The sequence below is a fragment of the Panthera pardus genome, unplaced genomic scaffold, assembly GCF_024362965.1.
Source record: "Panthera pardus isolate Hobbes unplaced genomic scaffold, ASM2436296v1 HiC_scaffold_17, whole genome shotgun sequence".
NCBI lineage: Eukaryota > Metazoa > Chordata > Mammalia > Carnivora > Felidae > Panthera > Panthera pardus.
In genome coordinates, this window is record NW_026526732.1 from 87,520,987 (window position 1) to 87,540,551 (window position 19,565).

Sequence of the window (19,565 nt, forward strand, 5' to 3'; positions counted from 1 at the left end):
TCTTTCTTTCTTTCTTTCTTTCCTTTTTTCTTTTTTAATGTTTATTCATTTTTGAGAGAAACAAAGAGACCGAGTGTGAGCAGGGGAGGGGTAGAAAGAGAGGGAGACACAGAATCCAAAGCAGGCTCCAGGCTTCGAGCTGTCAGCACAGAGCCCAACACAGGGCTCGAACCCAAGAACTGCGAGATCATGACCTGAACCGAAGCTGGACGCTTAACCGACTGAGCCATTCAGGTGCCCTTAGACTGTATTTTAAATGAATATGGGCTGCTACTGAATTTTAAGCAACTTTCACATAACTAATGTTCATTTCATTAAACAAAGACTATATAAGTGGCATAAAAAGAAATTAATAGGCTCAAATGACCAAACTTTATGGAAACATTCTTCAAATGAACAGGAATAGCCATTCAGCATGTTTTAGGGATTACTCATACCTCATGTTTACACATCGACATTATACTTTAAGTATTTTACACTTCTATACCCCAATAAAACTGATTCCTAACTAGTTTTCTCAGAGGATAGTGGTCAACAATAACATCTGTACAAAATTCTTTGAACATCATCTCTACACCTGATAGTTCCCCATGTGGAGCCTCCCTTACCCACACAGAATTCGATAAAAGTACATGTCCTATCCTCCACTAGGGTAAACATCTGACTTTAGTGTCCACTCACATAAGACAGTGATTCAGATACAGGTTAGATGAGGGGGAAAAAACTCTACTAGGACTTTGGTTTGCCAGTGTGGTCAGCAGCAGCCTCAGGGGTTCCAAGGTCCGTAGCAGTGGTGGTGGCAGGTTGCTGCCTGCAAGATGTGCAGTTGACCTGGATTTCAGACAGCAGTTCCTTTCTCCAGCCAGCACTGTTGTGTGGTTCTGATATTGGTTTTAGAGGCTCGGCCTGTTCTGCTCGCCCTTCCAAAGAGTCTGCATTTAGTACCTTCTTTCTACTTAAATTGGCTCAGCAGCTCTTCGAAGTGTGTGGTCCAAGGACTCTAGGGGTCCCCAAGACCCTTTTAGGGGATCTGCGAGATCCTCCCTTTTCTAACTATGTATCTGTGTGAAGCCAGCTTTTTTCTTAGATAGACCTCAATCAAAACAATACCCCAGGGGCACCTGGGTGGCTCAGTCGGTTAAGCGACCGCTTTCGGCTCAGGTCATGATCTCAGTTTGTGAGTTTGAGCCCCGCATCGGGCTCTGTGCTGACAACTCAGAGCCTGGAGCCTACTTCAGATTCTGTGTCTTGCCCTCTCTCTACCCCTCCCCTGCTCATGCTCTGTGTCTCTGTGTCTCTCAATAATAAATAAATGTTAAAATTAAAAAACAAAACAAAACAAAAAACCAATACCCCAACAGATTGAATGCAGAAGATGATATGAAAATACAGCTGCCTTCTACTGTTAGACATTAAAGAGAATTACAAAAATAGGAAACAATACCATCCTTCTTAATTTTTTTGGTTTTGGAAAAATTTTATTTTTCCAAAAAAAATGCTATTATATGCTAACATGTAATGAGTTTATTATGTTTTTTTTTAATTTATTTTTTATTTTTAAGTAATCTCTATACCCCATGTGGGGCTGGAACTCATGACCTTGAGATCAAGAGTCACATGCTCCACTGAGCCAGTCAGGTGCCCCAATTGTGGGGTTATTTTAAAACTAATTAAATATTTTAAAGACTGCTCAGTTTTCATTCCTAATATAGTAAATATCAATAGATGTTACAAACATAAACAAAAGTTCCTTGGGGTCCTAAACAACTTAGGGGGCTCCAAAGACCTTTTGAGGGTTTTAAGAACAAAAAGTTCAACCGCCACAGAAACACAGTAGGTTCTCTTACTTTATCTGAAAACTTTGAATAACAGAGAAGCCTGCCTTTTATACATTTTTTTAATGTTTATTTATGAGAGAGAGACAGAGTGTGAGTGGGGGAGTGGCAGACAGGGAGACACAGAATCTGAAGCGGGCTCCATGATCTGAGCTGTCAGCACAGAGCCTGAGGTGTGGCTCGAACCCATGAACTGTGAGATCACGACCTGAGCTGAAGTCGGACGCTTAACTGACTGACCCCAAGAAGGCTGCCTTTTAAATTTTCCATCCAGATTTGGGTGATCATAAGAGATAAGGTGGTTTAGAGAGAATACACAGTACTGCTCCCACTAAGGAGAGGGAGATGAAAAGCAGCATATGTTAGACCAAGACCAAAGTCAATGGGAGGGTCAGAAGAGAGTTATCTATTTCTAGAAATGAAAGCTCTCAAGGAGACAGACTTAGAACACGGTCCCCAGAGGACACAGAACACCGAATACTAATAATCATAAATATTTCCTAATATTCACACATACCCTCATTTGTATGGATGATTCAATAATCTTTATAATTCATTCATAGCAGCCAGTCCTAGCTTAGGGAAATCAGAGACAGCTTTAGTGCCAGTGGTTGTGCAGAGGGATGCCTACCAAAAATGCTTTTCTGGAGCCAGAAATTGCTTGAAGAATCTTTACATGTCCAGGAATTTTAATTATATCACTCTGTTCACTCCACATCTTCTTGGTCAGTGTCTAGGTCAATGTCTGATATTTGGCAAGGTCAGAGCACAACTGATCACAGAATGGATATCTGACTTGATTCATAGCTCACAGAATCAGTTTCGAGTTAAAAAGGTGAAAACTTAGGTCTCTAAACAGTTGTCTAGTAACAAAATCCAGAAAGTGGTATCTTCATCAAACACAGGAAGTTCCCTTTGGCTTTGTTGGGGTGAAATACAGTCACTTGCTATGCACTGTCTTCAATCAGTTGTCTTTTGGAACTGTTCTCATGTGCAGATCAAATCCATCAGATTTTATGCCAGGATGGCAAGGGCTCTGTTTCATTCGTCACCAAATATACAAAGCCTAGCAGAGTATCTGGAACATGGTAGACAAATAATCACTGATTAAATGAGACAATCAACAGAACGAAGGAATGAACTTGGGCATTCTTCATTTTGCTTTTCTTCCCAAATTGATCAATCAGTATTGGTTAACTAACACTCCATTGCCATTCTTATGTTGTACTTATAAAAATTACTGTCCTGTTCTGAAATTATCATTAAAATTCCTGATACAACACTAACAATTACTTTTACTAAGTTCTCTCATTGTAAACTATTCTATCCATCTAATGAACATTTGTTATTTACTTGCAGAATATGGCTTTAGGCTGGTTCTTCAAGTTTATTTTTTTATTTTCATTTTTTTCAAAGTTATTTTATTTGATTTTTTTTTAATTAAAAGTTTGTTTTATTTTCCTGTGAAATTGAGTATTAGCCCCCAGTTTACAGTCTGGTTTTTTTTTTTTTTTTTATGGCTTCCAAACATTTTAAAAGTTATTTTATTTTTGTGAGAGAAAGAGTGTTAGCAGGGGAGGGGCAGAGAGAGAGACACAGAATCCAAAGCAGGCTCCAGGCTCTGAGCTGTCAGCACAGAGCCCAATGTGGGGCTGGAACCCACAGACCACGAGATCATGACCCGAGCCAACGCCAGACACTTAACTGACTGAGCCACCCAGGTGCCCCTGGTTCTTCAAGTTTAATAATAGGCAGTATTATATTTTGACTAGTAGGTCACAGCAACTGACATCAAAATAAGAAAAAAGGATGGGCATAATTTAATTCTACCAAAACACCTAATAGGAACAACGCTCCATGGTGCCTTCTATATAAAAGTACAACCTAGCTCTCTCCCCGGTATCTCACCGCTGCGTCGGTGCAGGTAGGGGATTGAGCTCGAGCTAGCTCGAATAAAGGTTCTTTTGCTTTTGCATCGGACTCGGCTCCCTAGTTGTCTTTGGGGATCACGAATTCTGGGCATAACATTTGGGGGCTCGGCCCGGGATCCCCAAGACCCCTGAGGGACCCCCGACCCGGAGAGCCTGACTGGCCACGGTTAGTGTCTGTTTGTTTGTTCTGTCTTTTCTGTGTGAGCTCACTTCTGGAGTTCTGGTAGTGCCCGACGCGGTCTAAGTGGACGCACTGGAGGACCACGGGCCGGGAGTTTCGGAAGACGTTCCGATTCTCCCTTCTGGAGGGACGTGGAATCCCCTCAAAGGTCTGAGATGAGGCGGGTCGCTCCCGCTGGTCGGCGTGAGGCCTTCGTCTTTGGAGGGACGTGGAATCCCCTCATCGGTTTTGGAGGGACGTGGAATCCCCTCAAATGTCTAAGCTAGCTTTCAGTTTTGCTTCCATGGAGTTGGAAGATTTTCTAGGGGCCCTCTGTTTGTGCGCATACTGCAAGGAGATAGGGCATTGGGCCCGAGATTGTCTGAAAAGGGCCGGCGGGAAAGGAAGCAAGACTGATCGAGTAAAAGTCCTAGAGCTAGATGAACTACCCCTATAAAACCTTTGTGCTTTTGAAACTCGCTCTCTCTCCCCGGTATCTCACCGCTGCGTCGGTGCAGGTAGGGGATTGAGCTCGAGCTAGCTCGAATAAAGGTTCTTTTGCTTTTGCATCGGAAAAAAAAAAATAAAAAAAAAAAATAAATAAAATAAAATAAAAGTACAACCTATAATTTCCCAGAAATCTCCAATGTAAAATTTAAGTGATTAGACTATGATTGTACTAGAAAAAAAATCCTGCCTATAAATTGCTCTTCTATAAGCTGTTCTTTTAAAATCATCCGTTAGTTTGGGTTCTCTGAGAAACAAATGATAAGATGGGATTAGATGTGAGAGATTTATTGGGGAGATGTTTTGAATTATAAAGGGGAAAAGTAGGCAGAGTCTGACTCCTGTGAAGGGGAGAGCGAAAGAAAGGAGGATTGGGTAGGAAGAGTCTCAGATGGTCTGAAGAAAGCATGGTCTGAACAAAGTACTGGGCAGGTTAATGGGGAGTGTTTGAGTCAATGCCACCCACCAGGGGCGTGGGCCAGCATACTCATTCATTGCCTGAGAACAGCCTGGGGAAAGTGTGTCCTCAGCAGGAACACAGTGTTGGATTCCATGGGGTAGTAGCTGGGGTTCTCAGTCAACTCTGCTTCTCATAGGAGGAGATGTGAGTGATGCATACCCATTGCTACTATATCATTTTTTGAAGTCTTCAGGTTTTTCCATTTAATGTTTGATGGACATAAAGACCATAAATGTTTTCATGCCATCAAATCTTACCTATATATTTGACAGCTGTCATGAAACATGTTACTATTAACAGAGGTTAAGGATTCTGTTATCTTAATACAACACTTTGGTTGTTACATCCTTTATATTAGTGTTTGACGTATCTAAGTTGTCGTTCCTCTATCACATCATAAACACAAGCAAGAATATGCAATACAAAATAATTTGATACAGTATTTCTGGAGTAACATAATAAAAACCTCCATTAATGTGGGCTAATTGAAGGTTGACTAAATTACAGAATGTTTTTAAAGGAATGTGGTTCTTACTTAGCAACATACATAGTAACTGCCATTAGAAGAACAAATGTTGACAAAGACTGATGACTAGGCCCAATTACCACACCAGTTAGTTTGTTTCTGAGAACACACATTACAAAAAGTTTATTTACGTAAATAAATCTCCTGCAATCTTCTCAAATAATACTACACTTATAATTCATGTCACACAATCATCAGCCCACTGCATTATCTTCTACAGGCCGTGCAAACCCCTTCTTCCTAGGTAATTTCAGTGTAGCCTGGGGGCTGAAGGCCCAATCCCTGTGACAGAGTAAGGCCAGAGGCCAGCATGGGTTGCCACAGGCAAGCCCAGCAACTTCTATTCTTCCTTTCCATTCCATGTCTATAAACTGGCCTTGACTTTTCCTGACCCAGTTATCCAAAGGCCATAGGACAAGAGCTTTTGAGTCATCAAAACTGACCAAGCTGGCCCATTTCATCCCCTGCTTTTGTCACAAATTGGCCCTCTGTACCTAAATTTTGTTTTAACAAACTAGTGCATATTTCTGCTCAGTTCATCGGTGCAAAAAATCACTAATTTTCTTACTAATGATTTTGTAATGTTATATTCATAAAACAATTTCAATTAAAGTATTTCAAACTTAGTTTCTAAATATTTCCCCCCAGAAAGCCTAGAGACTTGGAAAAATACATTTATGATTTACAGATAGCTAACACTTAATGAGAGGTTTGTGCTATGCACTGTTTCAAGTACATGTACCTACTCATTTAAAGTTCTCAACTGCCCAAAAAGGGCAGTATTATCTCCAATTTACACATGAAGATGCTGAGGTGTGGAAAAGCTGAATAACTTACCCCAGGTCACACAGCTAGTAAGTAGCAGAGCCAGGATTTGAACCTAAGTAATCTGTCTCTGGAGCTAGACTTTCTGTTGTTACTGTGGCCTTATAAAACTATAATGTGTTATTTAACTCACATTCAAAAAGCACTATTACCTAGCATATAGCAATAAAAATCATTAAAACTTGTTTTATTTACATTTGTACTTTATAAGCAGCTGATTAATTTAAAATGCAATATGATGAAATATGCAGCTCTAATCATCTTTTATATACTCCAATATATTTAAATTAAAATTAACGTGCTAATGTAGAAATATTTCCCCTTTCTTAATTTATAGCAGCATATTTCCTTTCAAGGCATTATTTGTGGGTTTTTAAAACATTTTTATTTATTTTTGAGAGACAGAGTATGAGCAGGGGAGGGGCAGAGAGAGAGGGAGACACAGAATTTGAAGCTGCAAGCTGCAGGCTCCGAGCTGTCAGCACAGAGCCCGATGCGGGGTTCAAACCCACAAACTGCGGGATCATGACCTGAGCCGACGTTGGAAGCTTAACTGACTGAGCCACCCAGGCACCCCTATTTGTATTTTTAAAACACATTATAGAGATTAAATGACTTAAAGGATATACAGAGAGAAAATAATGAGAAATAAATTAATTCAGATGTACATATTCAGAAAAAGATACTGAAATTAATAATATATGGCTTAAAAGTCAATACAGCGTCCTTTTCGTTCCCAATCTCCATATCGGGTAGGTTCTGGGCCTCTGGGTCCACCTTTTTCTTTGGTAACAGGATTAATATCATCTGGAAATTCTAAAGAAAGACAGAAGATACAAAAAAAAAAACAAAAAAAAAAAAACAAAAAACAGTCAATAGAGACAAGAAAAGCATGAAGACCAATTCTGAAGACAGAGTGGTCGAGTTGCAGAGTTAATAGGCTAGATACTACTGACTAGGTTATTACAATGCAGTCTTTTAAATGAACTGTAAATGTGGTTCTTTTCCACAAGTTTGAGAAATCACTTCTGGACACAATTGTCATATCCAACGAACTTTATTACCTACATTAATTACTTAGAATTCTTGGAGTGTTCTCAGGCCCCAATATGGGGAGTGGCTGCATTTGTATGGATGGATTAAAAGAGAGGGAAAGGAATGCAGGGAATACAGAGTACAAATCCATAGGGTTTGGAAGGTTGTGAAACAAGGTTACTTTGGCTCACTGCCTCAGTTTTCTTATCAGTAAAATGGGTATAACAACCATATCTGATTTGCTATGTTGAAAATTAAACAAAGAGATGCATGTAAAGGATCCAGCTCAGTGCCGGGTACCTAAGAATGCCCAATTAATTTTAGTTATGAGTATTATTGTTCTTCATCATAGGATTTTGGCTTCATGAAATGGTTAGCTGACACTGCCATTCATGGACATAACAACTATTACTCTGAATACTGTGTGTTCATAAAGGACTATTCATCTTGAGTCTGGCCCAATTCTGAGTATTTTATTCACAATAACTCATTTAATCCTCATAATAATCATATGGGACAGGAACAATTATTGTCTCCATTTTATAGATGAGGAACATGAGACACAAAGAGGTTCAGAAAGGTGCTCCTGATCACACAGCTAGCTACCAAGTGATAAACAGAGTTTGAATTCAGACAGTCTGGTTGCAGTCTTGTTTTTAACCCATAAACTACTGCTCTGTATATGGGACGGACAGAAGAGGAGTCAGCTATTAGAAAGAACCCCAATTCTTACTCTGTGTCTCTTTAGAAAACTAGATGAACATCACCAAAATCCCATAGTCCCTGTCTAGGAAAAAAGACAATTAACCCTGAAAATTTTCAAATATGTATCTGTTTTTAAAATTCTTTCTCTACTGTGAATCAAGTCTTCCCTACCTATCATTCTATTTTCTAAGAACTCCTTGCTGGGACTTCCTCTGAAAGCATCTAATGGAAGCTCTTCCATCTCCCATATTTCTGGGGCTCACCGAGTATCTTCATCAGCTTGGGTTGCCAAAACAAACTACCGTAGACTTAAAAAACAGAAACTAACTTTCTCACAGCTCTTGAGGCTAGGAGTCTGCAAGCAGGGTGCCAGCATGGCTGGGTTCTGGTGAAGACTCTTCCTGGCTTGTAGACAGCCCCTTCTCAGTGTCCTCACATGGCAGGGAGAGAATGATGGCGAGCTCTCTAGTGTCTCTTCTTATAAGGACACGAATTCCGACATAGGGAATTCTCATTACCTCATTTAAAACCATCTCTAGGGGCGCCTGGGTGGCTCAGTCGGTTGAGAGCCCGACTTCGGCTCAGGTCATGATCTCATAGCTCATGGGTTCGAGTCCTGCATCAGGCTCTGTGCTGACAGCTCAGAGCCTGGAGCCTGCTTCAGAGTCTGTCTCTCCCTCTCTCTCTGCCCCTACCCCACTCATGCTCTGTCTCTCAAAAATAATAAACATTAAAAAATTTTTTTAAAAAACTAATTATCTCTTAAAGGCCCTATCTCCAAATACCACCCCCATTGGGGGGGTTAAGGATTCAACATATGGATTTTAGGGAGACACAACTCAGTCCATAGCACTAGGCAAGAAAGAAAGGGTCAAGATGTCCCTGCACCTCACTGCTACTTCCAGTCTCTCATTCTACCACCAAATCTTTACAGCCTTTCCTCTTTTGAATTCTGCACCATTTACTTGTCCAGTGCTTTTCTGTAGTCCAGTAATAAAGTCAAAGACTCTTCTAACTTCTTGGATAGGATCAATATTTGATTCATAGTTTCATCTCTCCCCATTGTTCTTCATATCAACATACACATTAGTATCCTCACATACTGGGGACATGGAGGTCCTTAATCCTCTTTCCTAGTGATCTTCACATCCACTTGTGCTATCCATTTCGATTTCATTATCTCCTGAATATGTTCCTTCTCCAAGTCTCACACTCTTGAGCTTTCTTCTTTCTGACCGCAGCCTCCTATGGAGGCTTTTCCCTCATGTTTGTTTAACCCAATTTTCACCCTCATTATAATCTATAGCTTTCTGAAATTCTTTACTCTCATTAGTTCCATCCTGAGTCATGCTTGGAGTCTTATTCTAGACTAATGCAACCATTTTCTAACTCATCTCTGTTTTCTGACTTTCATGACTCCAGCCTAACCTGCATAGAAGGACAAATTAATCTTTCTAAAACAGAATCCCTCTTCCACATTACATTAAGTGAAAGAGGCCAGACACAAATGATTATGTACTGTATGATTTCATTTATATAAAATCCTAGGAAGGGCAAAATTATAGTGACAGAGAACAGATTCATGGTTGCCAGGGGGATGGGAGAATGAAACTAATTATAAAGAGGCACCAGGGGCTCTTTGTGGGATTGAATTGCTTTATACTTTGTGTTGGTTATATGGTTATAAACATTGTTGAAATTCATAAAACTGTTTCTTAAAATGGGTGAATTTTATTATATGCAGATTATACTACAGTAAAGCTGATTAAAATAATCTCCATTCAAAAAACTTGAGAGCTTTCTTCACTGTCTACTGCATAAAGCCCATATGCTATAAACTGGTACTTCAGGCACTCCCAGACTTGAGCCAAATCTACCTTTCTAGCTTTATATTCTATTAATCCACTATATACACCCTATGCTGCAGCAAAACAGGAACATTGGCTGTATCTTGTATGTATCTCCCTGGCCTCTCTTTCTCTGACCACATCTTTCTTTTTTTTTATTTTAGAGAGAGCACATGAACAGGGAAGAGGGCAGAGAGAGAGAGAGAGAGAGAGAGAGAGACAAAATCTTAAGCAGGCTCCATGCTCAGTGCAGAACCCTACACAGGGCTTGATCCCATGTTCTGGGATCATGACCTGGGCCGAAATCAAGGAGTCAGATGCTCAACCGAATGAGCCACCTAGGTGCCCATCTTTCTCTTTTTTGAAATGTCTCCCTACCATTCCTTAACTACTTATGATTTTATTGTGCCTTTTAAACCAAGCTCAATGTTAATCTCTTTTCTCTACTTTTTTTCTGAACTTTTTGCATTATCTCTTATGCCAGTTACCACATGATGTCCTGTGGATAGTTATTTTCGTATCTCATTTTCCTTATTCATTTTTGCATCAAACAGGGTGTTCAGATGCAAACAATCTTCCTTTATTATCTTAACAAATTTTTTTTAATGTTTATTAGAGAGACAGAGCGTGAGTGGGGGAGGGGTAGAGAGAGAGGGAGAGTTGGATCTGAAGCAGGTTCCAGGCTTTGAGCTGTCAGCACAGAGCCTGACACGAGGCTCAAACTCACGAACCGTGAGATCATGACCTGAGTTGAAGTTGGACACTTAACTGACTGAGCCACCCAAGCGCGCCCCTTTATTATCTTAATGAAGTCTACTCTCTGCAAAGGGACCACCTATATATTTTTCTTAGAATGACATGCATACCATAGGCAGGGACACAAGCCCAGAAAGAAGGAAACAAGGAAGAAGACAAACTTGTTAGGAGACCAACAAAACCACAGATGCTTGAATTTGGGCTTCATTGGCAGGATGAATGAGTTTGACATGTTAAGAAGGTATTGGATCCAGGACACAGGAGAAGCAGGAGTGAAGGATATCCCCAGATTTCTGAGTCGCTACTTTTGGGCAGAGGTAGAAGAGCTTAAAAAAGAAGTGAGGAAAAATTGGTTGAAGAAATAGGAGGAGAAACTGGGCAAAGCATAACCAAAACCATGACAGGCAGATTTCTAGCAGCAGTGGTTAACAATGTTGAAGCTTGTAGACAGTTCATATAAAATGAGGACTGAAAGGCATTTGCTGGGTTTGGTGATATTTACCAGACCAGCTTCTAAGAGATGGTAGGTTCAACATAAATTGCAGCGACTCAAAAATTAAGATGAATAGCTGGCATTGTGTCAAACAGATGATTACCTTTTGAAATGTGCTTTTTTCTTTACTATGTGAAATATATATAACATTTATCATATTAATCCCATTATGATATAGTTTATCATTTTAACCACTTATAAGTGTACAATTCAGTGGCACTGACTATATATATTCTCATTGGTAACTATCACACTATCTACACCCACAAGTTTTTTATCATCCTCAATATAAACTCTATACCCATTAAGCAAAAACTTTCCCTTTCTCTCTTCCTCTAGACTTTGATAACCTCTATTCTACCTTGTCTCTATGAATCTGCCTACTCAAGGTACATAATTTAAGTGGAATCATGTATTTGTCCCTCTGTGTCTAACTTATTTCACTAAGCATAATGTTTTCAAGGTCTATCCATATTGTAGCACATTATTAAAATGCCATTCCTGGGGCACCTGGGTGGCTCAGTCGGTTAAGCGTCTGACTTCAGCTCAGGTCATGATCTCACGGTCTGTGAGTTTGAGCCCCGCGTCGGGCTCTGTGCTGGCAGCTCAGAGCCTGGAGCCTGTTTCAGATTCTGTGTCTCCCTCTCTCTCTGACCCTCCCCCATTGATGCTCTGTCTCTCTCTGTCTCAAAAATAAATAAACGTTAAAAAAAAAATTAAAAAAAAAAAAGGGAGTCTAATGACAGAAAACAACAAAAAGAAGAGACCGGGGACAAGAGAAGGAGGGAGAATATCCTGGTTTCCATATACTGTTTACTCCTAAGGTCTGTTTTTTTCCAAGGTCCAGCAGCATCACTGCCCTGAGTACCCCACCTATGTACCTCGTAGCCCAATAACAACCTACACTACCTCTTGTTTAAGTCTGCTCAAGTGGTTTTCTGTTACTCAGATCAAAGCAGGTCTCAGTTCATATACTTTGTCATATGAATAATGGCTTATAACGAATAAAACAATCAAACACAATCAATCAATGTCAGGGGGCTTAGAAATTATTATTTTTTTTGATCTACACATATTGATAGTCAATATGGGAATTTAGTCATTGTGAAATATGCTTCATTATTGTTAATAAAGAATTATAAACAATAACATATTTCTTTCATTCTTTCTCTTCAATAACTAAAATATTTTGATACTTCAAAAATTAAGGAAGGAGCTTTACTATAAAGGCATACTTCATTTTATTGTGCTTCACACATACTACATTTGAAAAAAAGTTTATTAATTTTGAGAGAGAGAGAGAAAGAGAGAGAGGGAGGGAGGGGCAGAGAGAATCCCAAGCAGGCTCCACACTGTCAGCAGCACAAGCCTGACACAGGACTCAAACCCATGAACTACAAGATCATGACCTGAGCTGAAATCAAGAGTTGGGCACTTAACCAAGTGAAATACCCAGGAGCCGGAGATACTGCATGTTTTACAAATTGTGGCATCCCTACAGTGAACAAGTCTATTGGTGCCGTTTTTCCACACAGCATTTCCTCGCTTTGTGTTTCTGTGTCATATTTTAGTAATTCTCACAATATTTCAAATTTTGTCATTATTATCATATTTGCTATTGTGATCTGTGATGAGTGATCTTTGATATTACTATTCTAATTGTTTTGGGGCATCAGGGCTCATATCCATATAAAACAGTTAACTGATACACATTGTGAATGCTCTGAATGCTCCATGAACAGCTGTTCCCTTGTCTTTCCCCCTCTTTGGGCCTCCCTATTCCCGGGAGCAAAATAAGACTAAAATTGGGCCAATTAATAACCCTACAATGGCTTGCTTCTAAGTGTTCAAATGAAAGGAAGAGTCACATGTCTCTCACTTTAAATCAAAAGCTAGACATGAGTAGGCTTAACAGGGAAGGTACACATTGAAAGCTGAGACAGGCCAAAAGCTAGGCCTCTTGTGATAACCAGTTACCCAAAATGTGCACTCAAAGGAAAAGTTCATGAAGGAAATTAAAAGTGCTACATCAGTGAATACACAAATGATAAGAAAACAAAACAGCCTTATTGCTCATTGAGAACATTATAGTAGTCTGGATAGAAGATCAAACCAGTCACAACATTCCCTTAAGATAAAGCCTTCCAGAGCAAGGGCCTACTCTCTTCAGTTCTTTAAAGACAGACAGGTAAAGAAGCTGCAGAACAGTTTAAAGCTAGCATAGCTTGGTTCATGAGGTTTAAGGAAAGAAGCCACCTCCATACCATCAAAGGGCAAGGTAAAGCAGCAAGCGCTGATATAGAAGCTGCAGCAAGCAATCCAGAAGATCTAGCTAAGATAATTAATGAAAGTGGCTACATTAAACAATAGATTTTCAATGTGGACAAAACAGCCTTCTATGGAAAAAGGACTTTCATAGCTGGGGAAAAGAAGTCAATGCCTGCCTTCAAAGCTTCATAGAATAGGCTGATTCTCTTGTTAGGGGGGCTAATGTAGCTGGTGACTTTAAGCTGAAGCCAGTGTTCATTTACCATTCCACAAATCCTACGGCACTTAAAAACTATGCTAAATCTATTCTTCCTATGCTCTATAAATGGAAAAACAGAGCCTGGATGACAGCACATCTGTCCACAACATGGTTTACTGAATATTTTAGCCTGCTGATGAGACCTACTGCTCAGAAAAAAAAGATTCCTTTCAAAATATGACTGCTCACTGACAATGCACCTGGTGCCCAAGAGCTCTGATGAAGATGTACAATGAGATTAATATTGTTTTCATGCCTAACACAACATCTATTCTTCAGCCCAAAGATCAAGGAGTCATTTGACTTTCAAGTCATATTATTTAAGAAATACATTTCATAAGGCTGCAGCTGCCATAGATGGTGATTGCTCTGATGGATCTGGGCAAACTACATTGAAAACCTTCTGGAAAGGATTCACCACTCTAGATGCCATTAAGAACATATGTGATTCATGGGAAAAGGTCAACATATCAACATTACAAGGAGTTGAAAAGAATTTCATTCCAACTCTCATAAATGATTCTAAAGGGTTCAAGACTTCATTGGGGAAAATGCAGATGTGATAGAAATAGCAAGAAATCTAGAACTAAAAGTGGACCCTGAAGATGTGACTGAATTGCTGCAATCTTGATTTAAAACTTTAATGGACAATGGGGTGTCTGGGTAGCTCATTAACTCTTGATCTCTAAATCAATCAACTCTTGATTTTGGCTCAGGTGATGAACTCCTGGTTTGTGGGATTGAGCACCAAGTTGACAGCTCAGGAGCCTGCTTGGAATTCTCTCTCTTCCCTTCTCTCTGCCCCACCCCTGGCTCATGCATGTATTCTCTTTCTCTCAAAATAAATAAACACTAAAAAAAAAAAAAAAAGAGAGAGAGAGAGAGAGACTTAAAAAAAAAACTTTAATGGGTAAGGAGTTGCTTCTTGTGGATGAGCAAAGAAAGTGGTTTCTTGAGATGAATCTACTCCTACTGAAGATGCTGTGAAGATTGTTGAAATGGTGAGAGGGCCTACATGGCGGAGAAGTAGGGTGATCCATATGTCCCACGTCTCTCAAACAAAGAAGTGTAGAAGCCAAAAGACTTTGAACACCAGAGCCTGGGAGGAAAAGAGACTGAATCTACTAGGAAGAAAATGGGAAAGCTGGAAAAAAGATAGGTGGGTAACTGCGAACTGGGGGAAATAAAAAAGGCCGTGTGGGCACAGAGGGGAGGGACCCCCTTCTGGGGAGGGACCCCCTTCTGTGGAGAGACAAAGGGAAGAGAAAGAGCCTCTAGGGAAGTACAGGACCTAGCTGGACAGGAGAAAGACCTTGGACTGAGACTGAGAGGGATCTTATCTCTAACTGTGGGGTTTTCTTCAGACTGGGGCCAGCTCCCTGTTCGAGCACCTGGGGAGGAAGATAGCCAGGCCTGGGTGTGGTGGTAGGTCAGAGGCTCAGTCTGCAGCTGGAGAAAGTGGTTCCCTCCCTGGAGACAGAACCTGCCTGCATCTGCCACCCTGGGGCGCAGTGGCTGGGCCGAGGGCTCAGTCTGCAGGAGGATAAGGCAGCTCCAGTTTCCCTGGAGTGGTGTGGGAAAAGACAAAGCCTGCCTGCATCTGCCACCCCAGGGGCTTGCGGCAAGGGCAGCAGCTCTCAGTCGCAATAAGTCCGCAACAGAAGTCAGTCTTCCCTGAAGTGCGGTGGCACAGACAAAGCCAGTCGGGAACACATATTGCAGCACTGAGAGGCACTTTCCCAGCACCAGAGAGCACAGAGCAGGACTTTGAATTCTAGCCAAGCACAGGGTCAAGGCAGTTGGTGGAGCGAGAAGGACTGCCCCATCTGCGCCCGCAGCACAGTGAGGACGACTCAAACAACAGTCCACCAGGTCTGGCTCCGTGGAGAAGAGACTGGAAGATCACCATTCCCCCCTCCCCCACCACCACCAAGGAAGGGCCTCAGGGATCACTCTGGGGGTCCATAGTGGAGGTGGGTCCAGATAATGCCAAACCATGCCCCTCTGCACTGGGTAACTATGTACCCACCAGAGTGGCACAGACCCTGCAGACAGCTACTTGAGACAAGCAATGCAGCATTGCCTGGATTAACTCTAGGTCAATTCTGGATATATAGATATATTCTCACCCCCAACCAATTTCTCCTCCTTATCTCTTCCCTCCCCTAGGCTGGTTACTCTGGTTATTGGTCTGTCTAAACAGGCATATTTAATCCATTGTCTTGATACATGTTCTACACCTCCTTCTTTACACTCCTTTCTCTTTCTCTAGAATAATCTAGCCATATACCATCTACCCTGTCTGGGTAATTTTATCTTCGTTTCGTTTTTCCCGCCTCCTTCTTTATTTTCCTTTCTCTCCCTCTGGATTAAGCCTTTTAGTCTCTCTGCCTAGTCAACTTTTATTTCCACACACACACCCCCACAGCCCCTCCCTGCCCCCGCCCCTGTCATTTCTCTCTTTGTATGTGCTCTTCCATCAGCACTGCCTCCACCTTCTTCTTTACTTGTAGTCCGTGTTTTGGGTTTTTTTGTTTTTAGTGTTTAGGTTTTTGTTTTTGTTTATTTGTTTGTGTTGTTTGTGTGTTTGAGTGTTTTTGTCTCCTGTTTGTCTATCAGTTTTTCCTTTACAGGGCTACTCCAAGGAACAAATCAAAGCACATCTGGTGGAGGGTACAAAATATTACTACGAGTAGGGTAATAAAATAACCACAGTCACAACGACAGAGAGCAAGTAACAATCCCAAAAAAAACACCTCCCGAAGGGCCAGGCCCTGGACAGTATATGACCCTCCTTTAATACAGCAGTGCTTGCAGGTGCAGAGCACACAAGCTTTTAAAACGCATAAGGTAGGGGCGCCTGGGTGGCTCAGTCGGTTGAGCGCCGACTTCGGCTCAGGTCACGATCTCGCGGTCCGTGAGTTCGAGCCCCGCATCGGGCCCCTGTGCTGACAGCTCAGAGCCCGGAGCCTGTTTCAATTCTGTGTCTCCCTCTCTCTGACCCTCCCCCATTCATGCTCTGTCTCTCTCTGTCTCAAAAATAAATAAACGTTAAAAAAAAAAAAAAATTTAAAACGCATAAGGTAGAGAAAGCTAGCCAAAGTGACAAAACGGAGGAATTGTTCTCAAAAGAAACTCCAGGAAGTCGCGACAGCTAATGAACTGATCAAAACCAACGTAAGCAATATAACGGAACAAGAATTTAGAATAATAGTCATAAAAGTAATCGCTGGGCTTGAAAAAAGCATAGAGGACTGCAGAGAATCTATTACTACAGAGATCAATGGATAAAAAATAGTCATGATGAATTAAAAAATACTACAAATGAGGTGCAAAATAAAATAGAAGCAGCCATACCACGGATTGAAGAGGCAGAGGAGAGAATAGGTGAATTAGAAGATAAAATTATGGAAAAAGAGGAAGCTGAGAAAAAGAGATAAAAAAATCCAGGAGTAAGAGGGGAGAATTAAAGAACTAAGTGATGCAATCAAACGAAACAATATCCATATCACAGGAATTCCAGAAGAAGAGAGAGAGAAAGGGGCTGAAGGTGTACTTGAACAAATCATAGCTGAGAACTTCCCTGATCTGGGGAAGGAAAAAGGCATTGAAATCCAAGAGGCACAGAGAACTCCCTTCATACGTAACTTGAATCGATCTTCTGCATGACATATCATAGTGAAACTGGCAAAATACAAGGATAAAGAGAAAATTCTGAAAGCAGCTTGGGATAAATAGGCTCTAACTTACAAAGGGAGACCAATAAGACTAGTGGCAGACCTATCTACTGAAAGTTGGCAGGCCAGAAAGGAATGACAGGAAATCTTCAATGTGATAAACAGAAAAAATATGAATCCTTTATCCAGCAAGAATCCTTTATCCAGCAAGTCTGTCATTCAGAATAGGAGAGATAAAAGTTTTCTCAAACAAACAAAAACTGAAGAAATTCATCACCACTAAACCAGCCCTACAAGAAATCCTCACGGGGATTCTGTGGGTGAAATGTTGCAAGGACCACAAAGTACCAGAGACACCACTACAAGCATGCAACCTACAGATATCACAAATGCCTCTAAACCCATATCTTTCAATAATAACACTGAATGTAAATGGACTAAATGCCCCAACCAAAAGACATAGGGTATCAGAATGGATAAAAAAACAAGACACATTTATTTGCTGTCTATAAGAGACAGAGATAATACCTATCCTTCTCAAGCTGTTCCAAAAAGTAGAAAGGGAAGTAAAACTTCCAGACTCATTCTATGAAGCCAGCATTACTTTGATTCCCAAACCAGAGACCCAGCAAAAAAAGAGAACTACAGGCCAATATCCCTGATGAATATGGATGCAAAAATTCTGAACAAGATACTAGCAAATCAAATTCAACAGTATATAAAGAGAATTATTCACCATGATCAAGTGGGATTCATTCATGGGCTGCAGGGCTGGTTCAATATTCGCAAATCAATCAATGTGATACATCACAATAAAAGAAAAGATAAGAACCATATGATCCTGTCAATCAATTAAGAAAAAGCATTTGACAAAATTCAGCATCCTTTCTTAATAAAAACCCTCGAGAAAGTCGGGATAGAAGGAACATACTCAAACATCATAAAAGCCATTTATGAAAAGCCCACAGCTAATATCATCCTCAATGGGGAAAAACTGAGAGCTTTCCCCCTGAGATCAGGAACATGACAGGGATGTCCACTTTCACCGCTGTTGCTTAACATAGTGTTGGAAGTTCTCGCATCGCAATCAGACAACAAAAGGAAATCAAAGGCATCAAAATTGGCACAGATGAAGTCAAGCTTTCATTTTTTGCAGATGACATGATATTATATATGAAAACCCAACAGACTCCACCAAAAGTCTACTAGAACTGATACAGGAATTCAGCAAAGTTGCGATAGAAAATTAATGTACAGAAATCAGTTGCATTCTTATACATTAATAATGAAGCGACAGAAAGATAAATAAACTGATCCCATTCAAATTGCACCATGAATCATAAAATACCCAGGAATAAACCTAACCAAAGGTGTAAAAGATCTGTGTGCTGAAAGCTATAGAAAGCTTATGAAGGAAATTGAAGAAGATTCAAGGAAAGAAATGGAAAAACATTCCGTGCTCATGGACTGGAAGAATACATACTGTTAGAATGTCAATACTACCCAAAGTAATCTACACATTCAAGGCAATCCCAATCAAAATTGCACCAGCATTCTTCTCAAAGCCAGAACAAGCAATCCTAATTTTGTATGGAACCACAAAAGACCCCCAAAAGCCAAAGTAATATTTAACAAGAAAACCAAAGCGGAAGGCATCACAATCCCAGACTTTAGTCTCTACTACAAAGCTGTAATCATCAAGACAGCATTGTATTGGCAAAAAAACAGACACATAGACCAATGGAATAGAGTAGAGACTCCAGAATTGGACCCACAAATGTATAGCCAACTAATCTTTGACAAAGCAGGAAAAAAAATATCAAATGGAAAAAAGACAGTCTCTTTAACAAATTGTGCTGGGAGAACTGGACAGCAACATGCAGAAGAATGAAACTAGACCACTTTCACAAAAATAAACTCTTTTTACACCATTCACAAAAATAAACTCAAAATGGATGAAGAACCTGAATGTGAGACAGGAAACCATCAAAACCCTAGAGGAGAAAGCAGGAAAAAACCTCTCTGACCTCAGCCGCAGCAATTTCTTACTTAACACACCTCCAAAGGCAAGGGAATTAAAAGCAAAAATGAACTATTGAGACCTCATCAAGATAAAAAGCTTCTGCACTGCAAAGGAAACAATCAACAAAACTAAAAGGCAACCGATGGAATGGGAAAAGATATTTGCAAATGACATATCAGACAAAGGGCTAGTATCCAAAATCTATAAAGAACTCACCAGACTCCACACCCGCAAAACAAATAATCCAGTGAAGAAATG

General features: G+C 40.5%; 1 protein-coding gene across 1 annotated transcript in view; it reads right to left on the minus strand.

Moving 5' to 3' along the window:
* Positions 1-5,511: 5,511 nt before the first annotated feature.
* SDHAF4 (succinate dehydrogenase complex assembly factor 4) overlaps positions 5,512-19,565 on the minus strand; it is a 30,703-nt gene continuing 16,649 nt past the window's right edge. Inside the window, exon 3 of the mRNA XM_019417675.2 lies at positions 5,512-7,060. Within this exon, the coding sequence (XP_019273220.2) occupies positions 6,951-7,060 (110 nt within the window). The 3' untranslated portion in view covers positions 5,512-6,950. The remainder of the gene's footprint in view (positions 7,061-19,565) is intronic.